At 43.6% G+C, this 24879-nt stretch overlaps 1 protein-coding gene across 2 annotated transcripts in view; it reads right to left on the bottom strand.

Annotated features, from left to right (window-relative positions):
* Positions 1-2860: 2860 nt before the first annotated feature.
* spns2 (SPNS lysolipid transporter 2, sphingosine-1-phosphate) overlaps positions 2861-24879 on the bottom strand; it is a 60815-nt gene continuing 38796 nt past the window's right edge. The window contains exons 6-13 of one of the 2 annotated variants that reach the window (XM_031856897.1): positions 21168-21307; positions 20168-20320; positions 19695-19884; positions 17400-17465; positions 16907-17005; positions 13144-13307; positions 10315-10351; positions 2861-5296 (exon numbers count right to left, since the gene is read on the bottom strand). In XM_031856897.1, coding sequence (XP_031712757.1) covers positions 5282-5296; positions 10315-10351; positions 13144-13307; positions 16907-17005; positions 17400-17465; positions 19695-19884; positions 20168-20320; positions 21168-21307 — 864 coding nt within the window. In that variant the 3' untranslated portion in view covers positions 2861-5281. Of the gene's footprint in view, positions 5297-10304; positions 10352-13143; positions 13308-16906; positions 17006-17399; positions 17466-19694; positions 19885-20167; positions 20321-21167; positions 21308-24879 lie in introns of both variants that reach the window. The other variant, XM_031856898.1, reaches the window with a different exon arrangement.

Below are 24879 nucleotides of genomic sequence, written 5' to 3'. Positions count from 1 at the left end.
AGTTCTAGAATAATATTTAGAGTGATAGTTCAATTCAGTGTAACATTTATAGTTCTGAAATCTGAAAGCATTACAAATGTATTCTTTTGACTTGAATTGAAAGCTGACTTTGTTCTTCATGAGTACATTTCAAAACAAGAGGCCGCTGCGATTCCTAATGCACAGTCACATTTAAAAAAAAGTAGATGGTCTTAACAAAGCTGCTTTTAAAACCCCTAAACAGGCTGACATTTTGAAGCTTCACATCCACTGGTGGCTATATTTCTCAGTCTAAATTTACCCTGCGTGTTGTACAAAGTCTGTCCTCTGTGAGTTTAAGTGGCAAAGAGCAAATGGAAATTCCAGTGCTTGCTAGAATGGCTCCCCTTTTCCTGCCCACGCCCCGCTGTTTCCTGCACGCTGCACGACTAGGTGTGTTGACATTGAGATTGGAGGCGTCTGACTTCGGGGTACGTATTGGTCTGACTGTGGGAAAGGGTGTTGGTTTCTCCTGGTCCTCCACCGACCAAACAGCAATTCCTCCTCTGGCTCCTATGTAATCTAGCCCTCTTCAAACTGAGGGCACGTTGGATACAATGACCCATTTAAAATAGAGGCTCTGCCTAATTAAAGGCCTCACAGTCAACATCTCCAGTCTTCTTTTGTCACAAAAGCAGTGTGTACTTACTCTTTGTGTTTGCGCAGCCCTGTCATGGACAAGTCCATTAGTGCTATTAGCTGCCATGTTGGGCGACTGCCCTTTCTAATGAACGTCAGCACACAGAGGGCCTTTAGTTGTGGACTTCCTCGCTTCCTGTGAAGGTAAATATTATGTTTTTTTTTCTCTACTGCATCCATAGCACGGATGTGTCGTGTCTGGGATGTGTCAGTGTGTCTGTAAACCACTCTGGAGACAGCGAGATTACTTTACAAACTGAGCCTCACAGAGGCCTGCCTGACTGCCCCCGAACAATACAGCAGTTCATTCGCGGACTGACTCCGGCCGTCTCTCCCTGTGGTGAAAATCAAGTCTTTGTAAGCCTCTGCGAAGATGAGGAGATGAGGAAAAATGGTATCCAGTTCTCAAAAAGTGGTGCGCATTTCAAAATAAAGTAGTGTATGTATAACCTTTGACCTGACTCATCCTTGGGTATCTTCACTGAACAAGTGTATAAAGTCAGCTCTGACAACAAAAGATGACTTGGTTCCACTTTTACAACAAGATGCACAACATACTAGCTAGTTATTTACAAGAGTCAACATTGTGGTTTCAGCCAAATTGGACAATTAGCGTGAATTAATCCACAAATTACAAGAATCTGCTGTGTCAAACCGTTCTCCAAAGTAAATATTGTCATAGATTTAAATGCTTGATGTGAATGTGACACTAGTTTGCCTGTCGAAGGCCCCAACTGACAACGTTAAAAACTACTGCTCGTTAATAAAAAACAGACTCGGAGACACTCGGAGAATGACATGTTAGTTTATGATTAGATCATTTGCGAATCAACATACTGACTTTCTTTGCGAGTCGCTCCTGTTTAACTCTGAACCAGCTGCTGCAGTTTATATGCCTTCTCGAGAAAAGTGGTGCATCAATCTGAGGAGTTACCAAGTATTCCCTCAATACTTAAGGTATCAGCAAAACGAATTCTACAGAATATGACACATGAACGTGAACATTAACGAACACATGCTCTGAAAATGATCCATGAGGTGAGAATCCAGCTGTACCTGGTTTGTAGTGAAGGAACTTACATGAAGGCATAGCACAGATATGCACAGCATGTGGTGCATAATAGCATACAGCTAAATCTAAAGCCTGGTTATGTAACACTTACTGTTTTTTAATGGTTGTTGATTCATTAGGATGGTATGAATGCTGGACAGAGTGAGAAAGAACAGAGACAACGCGGTGGTTTGAAGTGATTAAATAGGTTTATTTGATTTACAGACATGTACATTTTCTATCAACCCCCCCGAGGGAGCGTCACAGTTCAGTTCTCGAACAATATTCCTTTGATTTCTCGACACTTCCCTTGTATTGACACGCTCTAAAAATAAAAAATAACCTCTGTTTTCTGCTCAACATCAGAAATAGGTTTCTTTATACAGGATTCTTGTATGACAAGAAGTAGCACATTTCTGAGCACATCACTTCAGTGATTAACAACGTAGAAGTACTCGATACAACGGACCTATACTCCTAAAGGATTGGTGCTAAATCAACTAAATTTGGCAAAGTGAAACTTAATTCGTGACCCATCTGACCAGAGCCAACATCCCTTCTCATGTCAGGTGACAACATGTCAGCACTTACTGCGCCGTGAGCGTGAGCGTGACGTGACAGACCTCTGAGGCGGAGGCCGTGGAGTCGATGCAGGGCTGTGGTTCAAATCAATCCCTGAACATTAAGTGTGCAAAATGGTTTGATCAGTTGTTCTTAAAATCAAAAAAAAAAAAAAATAAAACACATTTACAAGAGCTACAATATGAATGCAAAATGTGTTGCACCCTAAACATTAGACCGGTAAAATCCATCACATCGCAGTTCCTTTAGTGTGTGTGTAATATGTGTGAGATGCCCAGTTCATGATCACAGTAAACGGGATGAATCTCAGTGATATAAGAAGGTATCGTGTAGTTTCATCGTGATACAAAAGGATGAACAAACAGGCATTTCTAAACCCAACAACATACAACAACATGTAGCATACTCCAACCTTAAACTTCCCTTTATAGATTATTCTTCATTATGGTAACAAACAAATAAATACATTGCATCCAAGCCATCATTTACAATATATTAAAGTTGCTGCGGGATATAGCTTTATGTATATATATATATATATATATATATATATATATATATATATCTCTATTGTAGTTATTCAAATTTAAAACTCATTTGGTAACTTTAAGAAAAACAAAATCAATAAAAGGAAGGTAAGAAGCTTCGTCAATTAAGAAGATGTAGGTGTGTAAACGCATCACATTCAGAGAGCTCCACGCAGTTGGAGAGAAGCTAAAGCTAATGATCTGGCAGCAAGGACGCCGCCCACACGGCACCCCGCACACAGCCGGTGAGTCATGCTCGCACATCAATGCTACGAGAACCACCTCGACGTTTCCCGGCGTTCCTCCGCTAAGGTCATTCCATCCTCCTCTGCTTTCTCGGAGGTCTGAAAAGTGCCTTTTTTCCCCTTTATGCATTCGTTTTCAAACCTACGACGCCATTAGCGTCTTCAAGGTTTCAGTAAAAGTGTATCCACCAGGTAATATACAACAGAAAGGATCATTCAGGGGAGCTTCTAATGGCGCTTTTACCTCAATCTTTACAAGCAACTAGCGATAGCGGATATCTTTGTGGGGTTTTGCATTAAAGATGCATGATTACAAATACGAATTAAAGCATATGAGGGAATCAAATCCATTTCACCCCCTTTTGTGTACTTCTATGTCTTGTGGTGCAGGTACTGAAGGAGACCCCAGCAAGAGACATCTGAGGACTTGCTGGTCTGGTTTTAAAGGGGGGGGGGGACTCTTCTCTTATCTGTTATCAGCGATAAGCGCTCGCCAGTCTAACCTGGGGTAGAAGGATTTCCTGTTCCTGTCTGGAATTTTGATTTCCCTCAGTAATGGAGTGATGACCGCGACCCCTGCTCTCCTCAAAGGTCCGTTCTCCTAATCGTGGAATGGGATATCTACAATTGCAAGGGAGAGAGGCCTCTTTCCACAATACCTTGTATTGTAACCAGCATGGACTGGACGTGGAATCCGTTAAAAGCGTCTCTGTCTGTGTGTGTGTGTGTTGTGTCCGGAAATTCAAAACCAACCATCAGAGAGCTAATCCCTCTGAAGAGAAACCTCGCTCACCGATAAGGCAGCGTGGATGAGTAAGGTTGGTTCTTTGTATTGCTTCTCGTGTACACACAAAACATAGGTGCTACTCCTTAAATGTCAAAAGAGAAGCCGTCCATTTACATTTGGGAAAAAGCATGTACATTATAAATTATAACAACATATAGTCCAGTGTCTGCTTTAAATCGCCCGCATTGCATCATTGTCCTTCTGAAACAATCATAGGCAGTGACCTCCAGTTTCAAATCCAACATCACGCAAGAAGAAAAGAAAAATCACAAGAAAGTTAATGAAAAATAATGTGTAGAAATCTCTCATCTCTGTCATGTTCTCTGGCACTGTCTACGCCGATGTAAGTGCTAAAAGCTAAAAATAAAAAAACATATCTGGGGGTCAAAGGAAACAGCTGTTTGATGGGAAAGCTCCAATTTTTAAGGCTGATTCACTGACGGTAACACTTTTTGGCTTTGACAGCTATGTTTACATGCACAGCTGAACTTTGAATGATTGTGAGAATACTGCATTCATCATGTAAACACTGTGTTTAAGTGTGATGTTAATACTCAGGTTAACATGTGCAGAGTGATCAGATTTTAGTCTTTGAGAATTATATTCCTGCAGCAAACAAAATGAGCCGCATCACTCGCTCCACATAACTTGAATTTTACAGCTTCTGTCTGTTTACAGGCTCCAAGTGTTGAAAAGCCAGGGCAGAATGAATTGTGGGTAATTTGCATGGGAGCAACAGAGACAGCAATGGAGCTTTATGACTGCAGTTTACACATCATGCTGATGCTTCTCCTGTCAGGCAATTACAAACATAATCAAACTTATTTCATTGCCAGCGGCTGAAATCATGGTGTGCATGTAAACATAGTCAGTGATCAGAAGTTATGAGGGTTGTTGTTGGTGGTCAGTGCAAAGTCGGAAGGAATGTAATGACGCTATGGCACTTGGTGCAGATTGACAGCTGATGTAACAGACAGACAGACAAGCAGACAGACAGGGCAGGTTCATGGTCAGCATTCAGTAGTATGGCATCAGGAGTCGGAGGGGGGGTCACGGGGGATTGTGCCGTCCCCACGTCCTCCCTGGAAGGTTCAGTGGATCCTCGCAGACAGAGGCGAGGAGGACACCAGCTGTCGGCCGGCCGGCATCAGCTCACGGCTGTGCTCTTTCTCACAGACCTGTGATTTAGAAGCGTTTCAAGGAGGGGCAAGACGCTCCCTCGCTTCAGTTCTGAGCAGCCTCCGTGAGTGTGTAGAGAGGAAGAGCAGCAGGAGCCAAGAGGAGGAGGAGGAGGAGGAGGAGGAGGAGGATCGTGGCAGGGACGGCGATGAAGAGAACGTGGACGTGGCTAAAGGAGTGGAGCAGCTGGCCTCGCTTTTTTATCTCCAATTTGTCATCCTTATAGAGTTTGGCTGCTCCTTCAGGTGGGTCCTCATGTTGTTGTCACCTGCAAGAGAGAAAGAAAGAGAGGGAGAGAGAGAGAGAGGGGGAGGATATAGTGCGGTTAGAGTCTGGCCTCACCACAGGACACTCTCATGTAATTAATGCTGAGGTCAAAAACTCCTGGGCCATCTGTTAGGACCTTCCTGATAACGCCTGCACACCAGGACCAGCCTGTGACCTAAATATTTCCTGAACACAGCATACCAACACATAACAGTTTGTTTAATGCAGACCCCCCCCCCACAGATGCTGTCTCTCCTGATTGGGGCTTTACATTAGATATCGATGTGATTATGCCTCTGTGTCGATATCAAATGTACAGTATATTATGTTACTAAACATATACAGAAATATTATTGACGGAAAGGGATTGCTGATGTAAAAAAGGCTTTCATTGCATTGCATAAAATATGTTAAAAACCATATTTGACTGACCAATTTAGGGAGACTTTTACTGAGAGTAAAATATCTCTATCTAATCTATTAATGTAAAAGTGATATTGTTGCAGTATGCCAGTGAGATCTTTTACTCAATTAAAAGTAGAAATACAGCAATGTAAAAATACAAAAGTACAGACGTGTGTTATGTGTTGATGATATGTTTTAAATGTAAAATATTTATAATTAATAATAGAAAATTAAAAGTACAATATTTCCAACAGGATTGTACATTTTTGCCTCTGTTCACTTGCATTGTGCTCATTTGCAGTATCATCGTCACAAGGTCTCTCAAGGTATTTACTTGTGGAAGAACACAAATCTTGTATCATGGACTAAATAAATACAAACATGACTTGTTAATGACAATTAATTGCTCAAATACACAAAAACAAAGCTCATATCAGGGAAAATGTGATGCCTGAGGGGAAAACTACCCTCCATTTGGAGATTAGACTGTTAAACGCTTGTGATTTCTTCAGATTGCATAAGAGAGATGGCTCTGCGTCTTGTTGTTTGTTTGCGTCATTAAGGTGCTCTGGATGCTCCAGAACACACAAGCTACTACTGCTGCTACAATAGGATTAGTGCAGGGAGCTCGGCGGCGCGATGTTCCGAGCTACTGTCTCGCATTGCCCAGACACAAACCCAGTGACCCACAGTGTGCATACATATACGTATATACTCATATACTAGTGCACATATACAGTACGTGCAGACACACATCATATAAACACGGGTGCTGGCTTAATCAGGAGGATGAGAGGATTGTTGTTTTGGTTCTGAAGATGCAGATCCACTCCTCTCCGGGATGAACCGTTTTCCTCAATTATTAGTGTCAGTTGTTCCCGTAAACTGTGAATTGTTCGTGAGCCAAATTCAAAATGAGGTTGCTCAAATGCCAGACAGAGAGATAATTAAAGCTGCGAATGCTTTGATATGTGCAACATTGGCCCGCCTCCTTGCAGATTACTGTGCTGGGGACTGTTGGCTTCTCAAGCAAAGGGGGAGGTCTGATTGGTCTGGCAAGCGGGTAAACTTGTGGTGGGTTTTGGCTGGGATGATGCAAGTCACGTGGGATCTGATTGGCTTCTCATTTGAGGACGGATGGAGAGAGCGGCGAATGGTTTGGTACACGAGACAAAAGATACTTTACTGTAACGAGAGCGCCGGTTGAGTTCTCTCTTTTCATGTATTCATTGTATTATGAAAGAGGAAGAAAGCTAAACAGGTCACATCAGAGCCTGCTGTACACTGTGTGTGTGTGTATGTGTGTGTGTGTGTGTGTGGGGGGGTCTGTGGTCACTGCCCTCCCCGGCACCATGAACCCATTCTGCTGACTGAGGACTCAGAGCTTTTGTTGAACGATAAGAGTGCGAAGACGGAAAGTATGCGCCTGCAGCTGTGTAAACACTTTTAACAGTTAAAGTTTGGAGAGCGGTGACTAAATCAGAGTTTGGCCTCGCGATGTGAGTTTCCTCCCCCAGTAATAAGGGATTGTGGTTACTGAATAAATGAGTGTGAAGCCCCGCTGTCAGATCTCACGCCGATGTTTCGACAGCCCCCCAGCTCGGGGATGTCCTCTAGTTATCACGCGCCATGGGGTGAATCTGGTCAGCAGGGGCCGGTTCCTCCTGCAGAGGAAGTTAATTGGATCTCAGTGTATGTGATCTCCATCTGGGAATGCATCACCGGAGATTAATATCTCGCGATGTACAACAGCCTAGGCGATCACTGCTCCTCTTCATCCTCATTTTGTTCAGCGGCCGTGTGTCATTCCTCTCCTCCTCTCAATTCATCTCCTTCACTTCCACTCCTTGTCAGAGCCGAGCACTTGTGCTGTAATCTGAATAATACCAACGCTTTACATCGGCACCTCCCCACGTTTCTGTCTTAACTGTTTCCCAGAGCAGCGTGTTGTACCACTGGGAACACAATGGTCAGAGCGAGCGTGAAGACTGAACACTTGTCACCAGAGAGCGGATGAACTGTGAACTGTATTGATCTGCGAGTGAAACCCGAGGGAGGAAATAGTGCCTGACACTGATTGGATTATCCTTCACAACAGATTTGTTGGAAATCAATCACCACGGTGCACCGCGGTGGTTCACTTTAAAATTGAAATGATCAGTTCGCAGGTAAATCCAACTCTGACCTCATGCAGCTGCAGTCACTGTTCTCTATAATTAGCCCCTTTTGACAGCAGGGAGAAAATGCTTTAGCTGCTGTGTGTGACAGACGGAGGACGGATGAAACCCTCAGGCTGAGAGCATGAGCGTCCACTGAAACCTGATAGCCATGCGGGAGCCTTTCATGTCACCTGTCATTAAGTGTGCATACTAATGCTACTCTGTCAATGGTAATGACTTGCGGTAAAAGACCATACAGCTGTAGTTTTGCATATTGTAGCCGAATAACTTTCCGGCTTTATTTAGATTGATTTCCTGCCTTCAAGACAGCCATTGCCTCCCATTCATCAATGCACATTGCCATTCGTGGAGCTTTCAAAGTGTCTTGTGATGGGTAATCTATCACACTGGTAATATTTTTTGGGGCGTATGTTATGTGGTGATGCAGCTGCAAGCACAAACAGCCTCAAGAGCAGTCTCACTGTTGGCACATTCAAGGACACGCTGCAGATTTGAAATGTGTCCGACTGCAGATAAGTAACTAAAATGAATACAACACATTGAATTCAATTCACATGATCCTTCTCACAACATCCATGTTTGCATTCCCAGCAACATGTCTCCTGAGTTAACGTCTACATTCTGAATTATTACCCACAGAGTAGTTTTTAGTCTTTGCATTTCATCGTCAAATTCTGTGTCGTAATACAATACAGCACTGCATGACGAGACAAATAAAGCCGAACCTTGAACCTTGAATGCAATGCTTTTCATCGGGCCGATGCTCAAATGTCAGATGTCAGGGTGCCTTTGGATGCACAAAGGAGAAATCTTTTTTTACAATGGACATAACTGACTTATGACGGACCACCAGGATGCCCCTGGTGAGTAGATTAAAAATAAAACGAAAAGATATTGCTATAAAACTTTCCCAGTTGATTATTTACATTAAGACAATCATCTTTTGTATTATATGTTTTCCAAGTTTAAATATGCAAATGAGGCATTCTTTAATGCTAACTTTTGGTGAATTTAGGAGAAATCTACAGACGCAAACAGACAAAAAAAATTGTATTTTGGATGTTATGGAAGCAAAATACCCCAAAACCTCCAAATTTGACCAGTACATGAAAAACAATGTTTTTGCCTGTAGTGTCTCCCTTCAAGTGAAATGAATGGAAACTAACGGTTGTCTGAATGGTTTAAAAAATAATCTAAATATGTAAACGAGGGTTTAACAAAATAGTCATCAATGATGTGTGTTCTTGTAGTTCATGGGATCATCCCGTCTTCCGCCTGCAGGAATTTGCACCTTTGTACAGTTTTCCCACCAAATCGACTGTTGCCTTCAAATACTGCAAGGAGTTGCAACTGGCAGATCACACTGCTGCTTCCCAAACTGAACTGGAACCATTTTGTAAGAAACCCTTCACACCTCGACTCCCTGCTTCTCACAAGCTGGTGCAATATCATCATGAAAAAACCTCATCAGAGCTCTTCTCAGCGAGTTTATGATCACATTCTGGTTGACATATTTTAATCCTTGCAAACCAAGAAATAAACTAATGATCTTTTTTCAGGAAAGATTCTGAATAAATATAAAAGGAAGAGATTTATTGTCATACAGTCATTACTCTTTTTCTGACCTTCTCCATCTCACCCTGCACAGGGAGCATTATTGGGAGGTGGGGATAATAAACCCAGCAGTATACACATTCATGACCTATTTTCTTTGCTCTTGGAGTACATATAGTATGAATGTTTAGAGGACAAATAAACCCAGATAAGGTTACAAAGAAACGATTAGAAAGGGGTTAAACCTTGACCTTTTGGCTAAACATGATACCCTTTACAAATAAGTCACAACAGATTCCTTGTCCTTCTAATCAGTGAGTCAGAGTTTAATCTTGTTATTCTTTACCGACAACTACAGTAGGTCCCCACTGTCCCGCAGTGCAGAGTTGGCTGGTGTGCTGCCAGTTATTGTGTCTTTTCTTTGCTCCGTTAATAATTAGACGGGTTTTGCACCGCGTGTGTGAGTCTGATAAAGACAGGAAGGAGGGAAGGCAGCTCAGGTCTTAATAAGAGGCCAGATAGTCAGTCAAATAACCAGCACTCCAAGAATGCCTGGACACTCCTTGAGTACAATGGGAAATGATTCATCGATCAATCATATGTGTATCATCACCACGTGTCCCCTCCAGCATTTACACTGTCATTAAGCTTTGAACAGCCTCGGGTCAAAGTGCCTTTTAAGTCCTGAGAAATCTTGTTTTTCTGTTCGTCCTAATGAAAAGAGTCTCTCCATGATGCTTCCCAGGTAATGAGAAGAGAGCCCTGTAAATATTGATGTTCCGAGACCGTCTCTTTGTTTGCAGCCACTTAAACCGCTGAGGTGAAAAGCACTAAAGTGTAAAAGCGTCTTTAGGAGAAAAGGCAATTTACCTGGTCATACCTTGACTGAGGAGGGTGGTCGTGTCATCTGGCTCAACCTGAGGAGAGAGGAAAGGCTTTAGGAATCAAGGATGCACAAACACTTTCAGACAGACCTTCTCAAACCACATTCAACGCCTGTTATTTTAACCCCAACCATCTCACGTCTCCCAATAATTTCTCCCAGTTTCGCTCATCACATGCTAACTGTCTTCCTTGGTCTGTCAGTCATCGCGTTCCTCCAGGCTGCAGTGCTCAGCCTGCCTTTGACCCACACTGACTCTGTATTGTCAAGGCGTACTGGCACGGCAGAGGAGACAGTCCTGTTCGCACACATCACGAAGTGTAAATGTGGACTGGGTGAATGCGTGGAGGAGGGGGACACATTGAACCAGAGCTATTAATGGCAACCCCGCAGCCCAAAAAAAAAGCTAACAACCTAGAAATAATAAAGCACTCTTTAAGGCTGAAAATAGAAAGGCGGGCTCCAGTGAGTTACTCGTTCGGCTCCGCGCCTTTTATAAATAGCGCTGAGTATCTGAGGACAGACTCAAAGGAGGGGAAAAAAAGCCGCAAAACGCTCTGTAAAGACGGGGGGGGGGGGGGGGTTTTATAAATCGGGGGCTTTATAGCGTGAATGGAATCTATAAATATCACAGTCATGAAACAACTCTAGTTGTACAAAGTTGTGGATGTTGTCATCTTTCTTGGTCCCTGAGGTGCTGTTCGCAGCTTGTTACGTAAGAACTGCTGCTGTTTGAGTTTTTTCTCCATTGGGAGGCTTAGTACAAATCTGTACCATTCAGGCCTTTAGTTTACCATGTGAGTTATGCGATGGTATGTCTGCTGAACACCTTTATACACCTTGATGTAATCTGACAAGCTGGTGCATGATTAACCCATCTATAGGAAGGGCAAGCAAGCAAAGCTGGAAATGAACAAGGACTCTTCTGATAGGGCATATGTACACTTGCTACACTAGTACCACTAGTGGTACCACTTTCTGATAAGGCAGATTATTACCATTTATAACTGCAGACTTTCTTTATATTACCGTGTATCAATGACCATGCTGCTGACTTGTTTGCTCATTAGACACACTCTTGACCCTTTATGAATGTGCTCAATATGGAATTCAGAGAGCAAGACAGCGAGACTAACATGCACTAAAATGCATGCGCAGCTGGACTGCCTATGTAAACAAAGCACAGAGAAGCCCACCAGATCTTTACATAGCTAATAGTTGTTTGCTGCTATGTTAATGTCATATATTTCAAACTTAGCGCCTTTAAAGCCAGACAAGCTTAGAGCCAGACAGGTTTTCTGATCTGAAAGGCATTTGTAAATGAATTATTAGTGATCAATAAAGCTGTTAGTTAAAACTCATAAAACCTTTGTAGAGGGGGACTTTTTAGAAAGTGGTGCCAAAAGTTTAGATACTCTATTTCGTAAAAATCTGAAACAATTCAAAAGCCAGCCTTCACCCATCTATGTTAAGGATTGTATTCATGAAAAAGTACAGGTACAACCGTCCAATGCCTCCAAGTGTCTCTGTGTTGTGTCGGGGAATTTTTCACTCCATCTGTTGCTCTATTAGCTTTGCCCTACAGCGCCTTGTGTGACAGTCAAGGGGTTGCGGTCAGATATAGTTTGAGTGAGCATGCGCCATCTGCCCACACTGCAATAATGTGGTGAGATAGCTTAAACCACATACTGGACCACAAACTACCATCTATTACAGGCACAACGGACGGCAAGAGTGTGACTTTTCTTTTAGTCACTGTTCCGCATTTCTTCCCTTTTTTTTACCCTGGATCAGGCCCAACAGAAGCCACAGCACGGCTTAGTGGTGCCTTTGCAGAGACCCCTTTAAAACTATCAACATTACGAAATATTAATGTTAATGTTAAGGTTGTGTTTTTCTTAGATGGTTGCTTGACCCTAGGATTATAAAATGCAGTAAGTCCACTGAAACTTGAAGCTCAGTTTCCACATTTCTTTCGCACATTTCCACTTGTCCTCTACAGTACATATGATTACAAATAGGCTTATTCTGCTTAAGTTGTCCAAAAATCTTATTTCTACAAGGGGCTTTGGCGTGGGAACAACAAGCGATCAACTCCACAGGGTGAAGACAAGGCGGCTGCAAACGGACATCAGACTGCCATCCTGTCTAAAAATGTCCCTCATCTTCAACAGGAAGGAAGTCATTTCTGAGAGCGCTGGCACCAGGGGAGTAAGTCAATGTGATTAAAAGTAGGAAAAAATGGTCAGAAAGAAACAAGAAGTCATGTCTCGCCGTCTGAAAGAGGATGAGTGTGTTTGTTTCAGCCTTTTAAGGCCATGACTCTGTGCCCCTCTGGGTTGGCGTTTTTTTGGTGTTTGAAAGAGGAAAATATGAATGCATGAAAAAGAGGGGAGGTAGCTGGTAAATAAAGTAAAAGTAAGCACACTTCAACAAATTGATGGCTAGAACCGCTTGTGTCAGCTCTGGAGCACTTATAGCTGACTGGGACTTTCTATTGACTCTGGGGCCTTTCTGAGTCTTGCAGGGTTGGCACCATTGTTGGCACCACTGGGCAGCTTGTCCCTGATACACGTCAAAACCCCACCACTGGGGTAAAGAGTACAGCATTGTCCAGTCAAAGTCTCCAACCTCCTATGGCACTCAGAATAATACCAATATCATTGCTCCTTCCCCAGCCTCGTGCACTGAGGTGGTGTGTTTGGATTTGTGGAGCTCTTAGTCAGAAAGTCACCGGAGGACATCTCGAGTGCGTCTTAAATATTTAAAGAATGAATAACAAATGAAATAATGACGAGTTATTCAAAGAACGACTGAGTCACTTACTGTTTCTCGGCCTTCTCCCTGTCATCCAGGAAAAACAGCGCCGTGGCCAGGAAAAACATGCCCCCCAGGACGATGATGAAGGGACAAAGCATGAGGGCATAGCCCAGACTGAGGAACCGCCACAGCGCTGACGTCGTGTAGCTCTGCTGAAGGGCGTCGGAGATCTGCACCACGAATACACACCACAACAAACACACACACACCATCACCAAAACCAGCACACAGACAAACACAGGCACACAGAGAGAGAGAGAGAGAAGAGAGATTTAATTCAAACTAATCATCCCCCCCAAAAGTTCTTAAAATATCCTGTCAGGATCTGACACACGGCGCAATGCGGACTGACTCAACATGCAGAGCGAGTTCTGCATGTTTCATCACAGCAACAGACAAAAGTGACATGATGTAAGACGCCCTGTTTTAGTTTGAAGCGATGCAGGACTTCACAGCTAGTGGCTCATATTGCTGTCAAAGGCTTGAGGAAAACAACAGCGGGAGAATGGTGGGTGTGAAGGGACCGTTTCTGCCTCCCAGCGTCACTCATGAGGCAGCTCTCAAACAGATTGCTGTGCCGATAATCGTGACGGAGAGGAGGCCGCCGATGGTAGCTTTTAGCCGATTATGTGTATGTATGCACATCAGGAGCAAGAGCTTCTCGTCAGTGAGTGAGTGAGTGAAAGTCTGAGCGGCTATAGGTCACCCCGGCTGAAGTGCATTGCCTATATGTTAGCGTCAGCAGAATGAGATGCTCTACAGAGAGAGCTGGAGAAGTTCTGACGGGAGGATGTCAGAGGGAGTGGTTGTGTGCGTACAGTATGTGCTCATGTGTGCACGCATCATGAGGAGTGATTGGAGAAAAGAGAGAAAATGGAGGTGGAAGACATTTTTTTAAATGTGTGACAAAATCTAGTGTACGTCCAGCAGCTGTGTGTGTGTGTGTGTGCATGTGTGTGGCCAGCGCAGAGCTATTTCGTCAGGTACAATAAATTGCCTGCAACTTGCGCAGCTAAAAATATATAGTGAACCGCTGCATGTCTAATTATCGAGCTAGAAGGCATTTTTCGGGAGATTGCTGAGAGATTGTTCCTGGCATTCCCCTGCCACCCACTCTGCCTGTGGCCATGTCGTGCTCATGTAGTATAGTAGGAGTCCATTATGTGTTTCTCGGGGGACTCTTATGTGACAACTGCTTTGGTCTACGTGCTGATGGAGGGGGATCTTGGCTCAAGCTCAGGAGAATGTGAGATGCATTGTTTTTGCACAACAGGAAGTAGTAGTTGGTTTGTAGAGTTGAGCGCATCATCTGCTGGGCTGTGTGGTGCACATCTGAAAACCCAATTGTAAACCAACAGGACTGACTCACTCCCTCACTTTCTCCTTGGTTGCCTAGCAATAACCACTGGTCTGTTTTTCTTGAGATTCTCTCCACTTCTGCTCATTCACAGGATTTGTGCCAGTCTGCAGGGACGACTGTATATCTGGCCGCGCTCAGCGTGCGTCACGACAAGTCCATCGCACTCGCGTGCTAAACCTCAGATCAGGAACTGAGGCAGGGAGCGGTGACGCACTTGGAGCGTTGTGGGCCTCGCTGGTCCGGGGTGTTTGTGGAGGAGTGAGAAACCCCCGGACATTCAGTATGTCACTCAGAGGAGAGTCGTGACCCCGAAGGATGGATTGAGAACTGTGGGGCCACGTCTGGGTAATTCTGGCTGGCAGTGTGTGTGTGTGTGTGTGTGTGTGTATGTGTGTGTGTGTGTGGGCTGCATTATTCTGACCTTTGCAACTTGTAGGAATATTAGCAGAGCAATTGTATTGTGTAGCCCCCCCTTTCTACATGTGAAGTTGTAAGGTTGAAACTGAAGGTAGAACTAAAGATTATTTTCATTATCAATTCATCTTTTTCATTGTTTAGTCTATGAATTGTCAGAATTTAGTGACCATCAAAAGTTCTGAGCTCAAAGTAACAGCTTTACATTGATTGAGTCCAAAACCCAAAGAAATTTCATTATTATTCAATTTGTTGATATGAAACTGTATTGTTCCGATCTGTCCTTAGGTTGTGTTTTTCATTTTGTCTTTTGTTGTTTCCTCTTTTATTTTGACATGCTAACATCTCCTTCAGTTCCTTCCCTCACCTGCCATCAATTACTCACCTGCCGCTGATTTTTCCATCAGTTTACCCCATTTATATACTCCCTTGTTTTCCCTGTTCCGCTGCCAGATTGTCTTTGTTCAGCAATTGTAGAGTAAGTTTTATGTTTTTTGTTAACTTCACCTTGTTTCCCTTGTTTTGGATTTGTTTGCTCTGTTTGGACTGACCACATGTGTATGACAGCCTGGCTTTCCAGTAAAAACCTCGCCTTTTTGAACTCTCCTCGTGTGCAGCATCTGCTATCGAGTGTCTGTTCGACCCTGAACTGTCCTATGAAACAGCTCTATGAAACAGCAAGCCCTCAATTTTGAGAAGCTTGTTTTTTTGTTTGATTAACAACTGAAATGGTTAATTTGTTATCAGAAATACTGTCAATTATAGTCGACTAATCTTTTCCGGAGTGGTTGGAATATTTTACATCAGTAGAATTAAAGTCATCCAGACGTGAGTCACGCCGTACTTCAAAGTACTGCATCTCTTAACGTGTCAATAGGACGTTCGTAGAATATAAGATGACACTGGGTTCTATTTGATCTACAGAATCAATTCAGCGCCGACCTCTGAGCCGGATTCTGTTTTCCAGAATGTGGATCTTTTTATTCTTCTAATACCAGTTTTGTTTAGTCTTTTAAAGAGCTTGTCAGTACTTGGAGACAACTTACTGCTCCCTTTATCTGGCTTCGACAATAGTAGCGCAGTAACATTTCCATTTAAGGAGGAAAAGAAAAACAGGACACTTTGAATGCAGCTCGACAGACAGCTGCGTGTGCTGCCAGCCCGTCAGGCCCCGGCAGAGGAACTCAGGGATCAGTTTGATTCACTAATCAAAGACTTCCACTTTGCCTTTGTGAACATGACCTAGGCTGTGAGCCAGAGGCACAACAATAAAACACAATGTAAACACATGGCAGTCTTTTCTCTCCCAGCAATACACTGGCACCAAAGTTCATCATAAATACATAAAAAGTTAAACATTAGGACGTGATGTGAAGATTGAAATGTGGCCCGTGATTTACCGCAGTACGTCTTTGTCTTTGTGTGTTGCCTATGTCTATTTTTCCCTTCTTCCTGTATGCTCAAATAAGGCATTCAGACTGTGTACCTCCATGGAGTTACTATTTAACTTAATGTTCATTCTCTATTGGGAATGAGAAGAACGCTGCTCGACAGTCTGAGGTGGATCCTGTTTTACGCTCCATTGAATAGCCGCACTTGTATTCTGACTGTATGCAGTTTGGATGGTGGATGGTAGGTGGTGGTGGTGGTGGTGGTGGGGGGGGCTGTTGGGGGTTGAGTGACTGTGACCTTGAGAGGCCTACCAGTGAGAACCGCTCTTTCACATCCCGACCAATCAAATGCAGTAACACCGGCCCCTCCTGGGAACCATGAGATTTACTAGAAAATGCCACTGACAGCCTGAAGAGCAGTGGTGAAACCACAACCCTGTTCACCAGCACTCCTGAGACGTGTGCCGAAAGCTCCTCTTGTACCTCACTTTGCACTGGCCCACTTCAAATCAAGAGCTGAACCTGTATCTGGCGTGTATAGTTTGAATGGAGATGTGCCTTCCAGCGGGGTTACATTTAAAATGTTTATCTGGAGGAGTCTTACCAGGCCTATCAGGTACGGACTTCCTGCGTCACCCAGGAGATGAGAGGTGAAGCTCTGAAAGGCGACCGCCGTTGCTCTCCTTGTCGGGATAACGACAAACTGCGCACAGAGAGGGGAAAAATACACAGGATCGTGTGAGATGACGAAGACACGGAGGTAGAAAGATTCACTTAGCCGTGTTAAAACAACTTCTGCAGTCAATTCTGAACGCTGAGCCCACCTCATTGGGCCAGAACACCCAAGGCAGACTTGTCAGTCACACTTCTTCACAGTTTTCACTTTTAGATACCAAAACAAACATCAGAGAAAGGGCCCCCTTCCATTTGTTTTCATGAGCAGTGCATGAATCAATCTCAGTAGACAGTAATGATCGGCCCCACCCAAACTGTGTTCCACTCACACATTTCACAAAACCGTGTCTAATTGGGCGACCGACGTTTGTCGCAGGAATTTCCAGTGACCCAGTGGATAAGTATAGGTTCCCCGTACTTACCATTAAAATGTCTGCTGTTATGGCCCAGTTCAGGAAAAGCAGCGTCTCGCCTATGAAGATGCATACCTACACGAACAAAGCAGAAAGAGAATTGTCAATTTAGTGGCGCTAATTAAGATCGGCCAATGTTCCTCTGCACCAAAGACTGGTGACCAGACATGAAGGCAGAAGAGGAGGTTGCACATGGCGCTACTGTGTGTGGGAATCCTCCGCTGAATAAAAGTGCTTCGGTTGCTGCGGGTTTAAAAACATGTTATTATGTTGCGACCCAATTATACGTGGAGGGGCAGGCCTTCATTTTGGTCTCGCTGAGTATTTCGCCTACGAGCTGAAAAAACTGCCCAGGGTGATAAGGTTTGTCTCTTCTTGTCAAAGCTCGTATATATTCAATGTGGAAACGGTTTAACACTTATTAAGTTTAGATCCAGCTGCAGGATTTTAATCTATGTCCTACGCCTGAATGGTTTGAACAGAGAACGTAAACTTTAAATAACATGACTTAACATCCATCGTACAATATCTACTATGTAGGCTACTGTATGTACGCGGGCCAGTACCAGCTGGTGTTGCTATTTGGCCACTTTCTTTAAGACAGACCCAGAGGCATTTGGTTGCAGTGGGATCTTGTGTGTCTGTATTGGCTGGATTCGTCTGGCACTGTTTAACACGGCCGGTTGATGTGCGTTTCCTGCCGGGGAATAACCCTTCTGCCTGCGTGCCAGACCTACAGTACAGCACAGAGAGCTACAGAGGGAGTCTGACAGAGGAGATGTCTGTTCTGCGAACCAGACACCGTGACCGACATGTTAGCTCTTAGGAAAAGAGAAGCCCAGTATTTCCTCAGATGTGTTGACGAGACAACAGCTGCGAGGGGGTCAATCGTTGCGGCCACGTCACGCCTTATAACACGATACATCTGTCAGTGCTTCGCCATGAAACCTGAGCCGATCACTTACAACTGTTGTACTGTACCATGATTTGATACTGTACAGTAGAGGAGTCGGAGAAGCAGGGAAGTCTCATTTAAAATCCCGGCCTGTTACGGTTAAGCTGCTAGTACTGCCTACCTTTTCCGACAACAACATACTTTATTCTTCCTTGGTGAGATATGTAACATTTGAGAGCACCAGTGGACCACATCTTCATCCTTTGCGACCAATACAAAGATGGAAATCTGGTGTCAGCCCTCTCTGTCACACAGTGTTTGTCTAAAATCGAGTGGGACGGATCTGTAATCATGTAATTAATATGGACACTTCTGCACCTCAGGTCTAATTGGCTGAGTCGTGCCTCTGTCAAACTCCTAATAAATGGGCTCCTCTGACCTCACAGGAGTTCATATACATTTGAATTTATCAAATCATAGTCACCACTTATGCATGTAATTATTTTTCACTCAGTCACTTCTTTGCTTAGCAGCTGTAGAAAACCAGTATAATCAATACAGTATATCCAGCATTGCACACATTTTCTGTTGATTGAGATGGTGCGTTATCGCTGTTATTTTAAAAGCGGTCAATCCTGAGCATACAAACAAGATCCCATACTTAAACACACCTCACACATGCTGTAAAAAAAAGTCAGAGGGCAAACTTGTCAGGGTCATACATTTCGGATACGGAAGGCTGCTTGTTATGTTCCTTCACATGCATGGGAAATGTTTCCTATCTTTTCCAGCGTTCTTACCGCCCAAGTTGTTGAGAGTCAGTTCCTCTTCCTCTGATAAGACTGAGAAATGTGCGCTTGGTGAGCACAGAGTACATTGTTTCAGGGCAGTGATTGGGAAGTTGCACCCTTTTCCTGCTTCACAAGGCAATTAGACACAAGCTCTCTAAGCATTTGCCTGAGACTCTTAACTTTTGGCTGGACGAGGTATGAGCCTCAGCTACCTGCAGCAGCCCCTGAGGCCATCTCAATCTATCCTGCAATGACGGTGGTTCATTATGAGGAGCAACACCCACTCACTGCCTCTGGGACTGAAAGGGACTGGCATCAGGCAAGGTGTCCTTTTACTGCTTTATTCCTGATTCAAACATAACCCCATCCGATGAGTCTCTAAGCCCTCTCTCTTTAGATTGATTATCAGACTTTCACTCTTAATTCTCAGGCCCTGAGGCAAACCCATAATGAACATTCTAATCGCTCCTTGTGTGAAGGACATTTGTCATTGTGGAACTGTTGATTCTTGGAAAATAGGAAAGCAAAAAGTGACCTGATCACAACTTCCTCCACTGTTCGATTAAACTTCCTCTGACACACAATATACACACAAAAGTTACACAAAGTGACTCTTACATAGGCTCCTACGATGCTCTTCTTGGCCACCACGAAGATGAGGCAGATGAAGATGGCCGAGCCCAGCATGCTGACCGCGCACACGAGCGGGTCGGCTCGCTCTGTCTTCTGGCGGCACAGGCGCGTGGTGGCCGCCCCGATGACCACGCCCAACAGGCCCGTCACGCAGGTGATCGCCCCGAAGATTAGGCTGGACAGGAGAGCACAGACAAGACTGTTATTACAAACATCATGCAAGTTTTTAGTCCATGCAACCACCCAAAAGACGTTTCAGTTAAGAAGGCGCATGGGTTTTTATAAAAGGTGCAACCCTACAATATAAATGGATGAACTGACTGAACTATGATAGCTCTATAGTAGTTCAGATCCAGCTTTGAGGGCAAAGTGTGCTTCGATCCCTCTCTTTTACATGGTTTCAGATTGCACCAGTGAGTTCAAAGCCTGCACTCTGTGTCTAGTCATTAACCTCTCACCTGTCTGTGCTACTGCAGACGTCTTTTGTGCAGGCCTCTCCCGTCTTCTGCACCACCTGGGCTCTGGCCAGGTACAGAGGGATCCACATGCCGAACGCACCAGTGGCGAAAGACACCGCCGAGGATGCCAGGGAGGAGAACACGTAGCTTCGACTAAGTCAGGAAGAAGCACACGCGAGCGCCAAATCAAAACAGGTGATTATCTTGGCTTAAAAAAGGTACACAGAAACACTGTCTGTCACACAATCTCACTGGATTTGTCTCTCTGTTTGTAAAAAACAACAACTAAAACATCTGATAATGATTGCAAACAAATAATAAAGAAATACTACTGGAGTTTGAGAATTTAAAGGGTTAAATGGCAAGTAAACTGAAATGATGTGCAGTTAAGGTTGACAGTTTTATGTCACTATTTAACACTTTCCATTGGTTGTGAATGTGGAAGACTGTACAGCTAAAAGTCACAGTGTGTGGGGGATGAACATGTGGTTGCTGTGCTAAAATAGATCCTATAAACCTGCATGGCTGCATCAGAGTAGCTTTATAGAGTTTATAATATTTCTTTTAGCACACAGGTCATACACTAACAAGGGCTTAGTGTCATGAATGCAAAGCACCCTTCACAGTTTAGCAGCATTGCAGAATGGTGGTGAGTGAATGACGCTGGTTCACTGTGTCTTGTGTGAACATGCCCATGTCTATAATGGCTACCACAGGCTAAATGTAAGTGAATAAGTGTGAGTGTTTATTTCTACACCTCCAGGATCATTTTCATTGTCTGTCAATCTGACAGTTATTTTCTCAATTAATAGTTTGGTCAACAACATGCCCATTACAATTTCCTACAGCCCAAGATGACGTTAGCATGCATGGCTCTTAGTGATCAGCTGGGCGATAATAGATGAGTTTGGGGGGGGGGCTATACTGATCACTGATCAGGTAATCAGGTCAATCTCCACAAATATCTGGTATGTTCTCTGAAGCCGATGGGAGGCCTTACTTCTTGGCGAGCGCCTTCATGTCACAGAGCCAGGAGGTGCGGTTCCTGACACGTCCCATCTGGTCAGCGCTGCCTCTCTTCGGCTCGGGCACGAAGACCAGGATCAGGGTTCCCGCGGTGATCCCTAAAGCTGGGGACACCTACCGGGGAAAGAGAGAACTATGAGGCCTCGGATCGTGTTAACACATCATCCCACTGACGTGATATTTGTAGTGCGAGTGTGGTTTAGAGTGGAGGCCGACATGATGCAGATGCAGGGAAAAGATCAGTGTGATACGTTTTCCAAAGAGTCTACTACTGATGATGCATCACTTGCTATATATTGTTGTACGTTTCTACTTCATGAAAAAATCCGGAAGTTTATGCAGCGCAGTTTGCGAGCACGAGGATCAGTATGCGATGTCGGGCAAAGAGGAGAGAGTCACTCCCCGTCGCGATGTTGCTCCGTGTTAAAACATTGAGCTTCTCAAAAGTTGAGAAACAATAAGTCAAAGTCTAATTCTAAGTCAAAACGGTTGTTGAAGTCAAGTTTGACTTGCAGAAGCCACTAGACCAGCAAAAGTGCATCTTAATTGGTTTCCTCCTCACATGCCTCAGTAAGCTAACGTTAGCTTTTCAGTTCTGTTTTGTGTTAGCAACAAAGTTATTTCAATGCAAAGACTATTCGAGCCTTTTACAGTAGTTTGTGAATATCAAGTGTCTAAAGGGAAATTAATTTGGTGTTTAAAGTGTAAGTTTCTGTGTAATAATATGTCAACGTTTCTACACTGTTTCTACAGAAAAATACACTTTGGCTTCACTGAGAGTAACGTTTGTATATTTAACGTCTAAAAAGATATGTCTTTTTATTGCTTACTCAAATATTTACGAAGCTGGAGGCTATTTTCATGCCTGATATGAGTATTGTGTTAATATTTGCTAAGCATATACTGTTAGAACAAAATAATTCTAATATCATTTGAGACTTTGAACTAGAGAGTAACAAATCATTTTCAATATGTTGAGGGTTTAAATGAATTCAGTCAGCGCTTAGTTCGATGTTGTTATGAGCCAGCATTATGCTGCGCAACATAAACATCAATGAAGTATGAAGGAAAGCAGAACAGACACGATAAGCCTGTTTGTAAATGCAGGAGAGAGGAGATCCAGGGAAGAAGATTCAATGATTCCAGTAGATGGTGAGCCCCCCCCAGCTGGATCTCCAAGAACCTGGATCTAGATTGCTACTGAAACACCCGGATAAACTATCTACGTTGTGGTAGGTACGTGCCAGTCTTTTAGATTGGTACCGACTCGAACACACAATGTACTTAGAGAGAGCACTCTCACACTCTGGAGAAATACCCTCAATGATCCCAAACCAAGCTTCTTTAAAGGATAATTGTGTCTGGTTTAAAGAGCCCAGTTGTCATTTTTCATATCCATGTAAATGTTGCATTTGTTTTGCTGTTCACAGGCAAACTAAACTGAGTTCTTGTGTTGTTGTGTTTATAGTATTTCACACTCAAAACGTAGCTCCTTCCGAACCTAAAGCGAGGTGTACATACCCTGGAATGGGTTACTTTTACAATCTGAATGGACGGCCACTGTGTTTGCCGATACGCCTCACATCCTATACGAGCCCTCTGGAGCTGAGAACATTCCCTCTGCTTACTCTGTTGGCACAGTGTGTGTTTGTACGTGTGTGTGTGTTTATGTGTAGAAGCATATACGTCTCTAAAAGAGCTTTTGAGCTTTGAGAGCTGCTTTGTGAGTGCTGCACCAAGGTAAAAACCTCATAATTGCCCATCTGCTATTATGTTCACTATCATCTTTTATGGGTTATGAGGTAGCATGATTGTGCATGTGTGTGTGTGTCTGTGTGGCGAAGACGGAGACAAAAGACAGGATGGGATGTGTGGGAGAGGATTTGGTCGAGTAATACATATTGCTCAAAAAAGCAAAACCAATTTCATCTGTCAGGGGAAATTCATCATATTATATTTTGTAGCTTCTAAAAGCCATTTATATGCACAAGTGCTGTGAAATGTGCAGGTGTGTGTATATATGTTTGTGTGTGTGTGTGGTTAAGTTTTTCATTGAGGGAGTAATTCTGAGGCTGATGTGGATCACACTGATGATTTCCTTTCTTATATTGTTTCTTCTCTCCAATTATCTCGTGTGGAGCAACTTATAAATGTGCTTTCAGCGAGAGGCAGCTTAATGGAAGATAAATATGAGCTCTGTTTTGCACAAGTTTTGCACTCTAGTCCCCTCATTATTATTCAACAAGACACCAGTAGTCTGTGACCTTTGACTCCAACAGTGCACATTAGACACTTCCTGCATGGATGGTATAGGCAATCAAACAAATGAGTTACTGCCCTCTTCTGCTGCTCATTTCTATGCATCCCCCCTGTTCATTATCGTCCACATTTTTCCGCTAAACAAGGAAGGTAGCTGGAACACGTTGGGCAAAAACAAACGGAAGTGTTGCATTGTTTTTTTCCTTTAAAGCAGGATACTGCTCCACAGAACCCGTTTCATGTCTCGGTTTTTGGTTTCCTCTGCATGCCACACCGGTGATTAATTGGCGTTGAGATTGTTTTATTGGAATGCCATTGTGACTGCTGTGGAACACACTGCCTCGCTCTTTGTGTTTTTTTTGTTTTTTCTTTCTGCACGTCCTGTTTCCTCAAACCCAGCGAGTTGTTACATCCAAGAGTCTTCTCCACGGCGACATGCTGAGAGGAGGTTTTAATGCCTTCCTTTAAAATGTCGGTTCATAAGAAGAGTCGGGTCATAATTTGTTCGAGGATTTTTAAAGCTGACCCTGAATTCAGCGGCTCCTGAGGAGTCCTGTTAGACCTTTCATTGGTCCTCTCCATTGCTGCTGGTAGGCCTTATTGAGCTGTTGGCTTGACGTTCTGTCTCCAGTACTCATTGGAGTCCCAGTAAAAAAGTGCCATGACAGTGATTTATGCTCCTGAGTGAACACCTGTGTTTGCTCCCAAGTACGCTGTAAGTATGCTACTGCAAAGAATTGTCTACTCGGGATTTTTTCTTTGTTGAAGCAAAACCCTGTCAAGGTGGGACATCTCAGCAAATTTCTACAGATAAATTTCTCTTGAGAATTGAAATCAGCCTTTAATTAAAAGGGATACCAGCGTAATGCTCTTGGAGCAACTTTGGGGCATTTTGCGAGCCAGTGCGTAGGAACAAGTGTGTCTTTGTGCTCGGGTCCAACTGCCCCACACAGAGGCTTTGTGCCTTCTCTGGTATCTGGTAGACTGGTACACATTTTCAATTCTTACAGGTGATTTTTGCTTCCTCCAAACAAAATCTTCTCCTCAAATGGTTATCAGGACATCAGTTTCATTCCATGCATTGTTCATTGTTCTCTTTTGTTTAAAAAAAAAGCAGTTGTTGATGCTGTTGCAGATGCAATAGCAAGCTGGTGGTTATTGTTGTTGTTCTTGTACTCTCTGTTGTGACGTAAGGACACATTTGGTTGACCAATCACAATCCACAGTACAGCTAGCACTCCTAATAGTACCCAGGACATGCATTTAGTACTGCGTCCTGGGCAGGGCCAAAATGTACCTCCAGCTACCTCTCCCTAAAGAATGAAACCTTAGTGTTTCATTAAATTCCTGCACTGTAAAAGACACTACGCTCGGGTAGAGGAAGCCCCCACACCTTGTTATTTCACTGAGGCTGACATTGATCCTGC

Source organism: Anarrhichthys ocellatus, unplaced genomic scaffold (assembly GCF_004355925.1).
Source record: "Anarrhichthys ocellatus isolate YVR2014 unplaced genomic scaffold, GSC_Weel_1.0 scaffold18, whole genome shotgun sequence".
Taxonomy (NCBI): domain Eukaryota; kingdom Metazoa; phylum Chordata; class Actinopteri; order Perciformes; family Anarhichadidae; genus Anarrhichthys; species Anarrhichthys ocellatus.
Note: the sequence above shows the minus strand (reverse complement) of the source record. Positions and strands in the feature narration are given on the sequence as shown.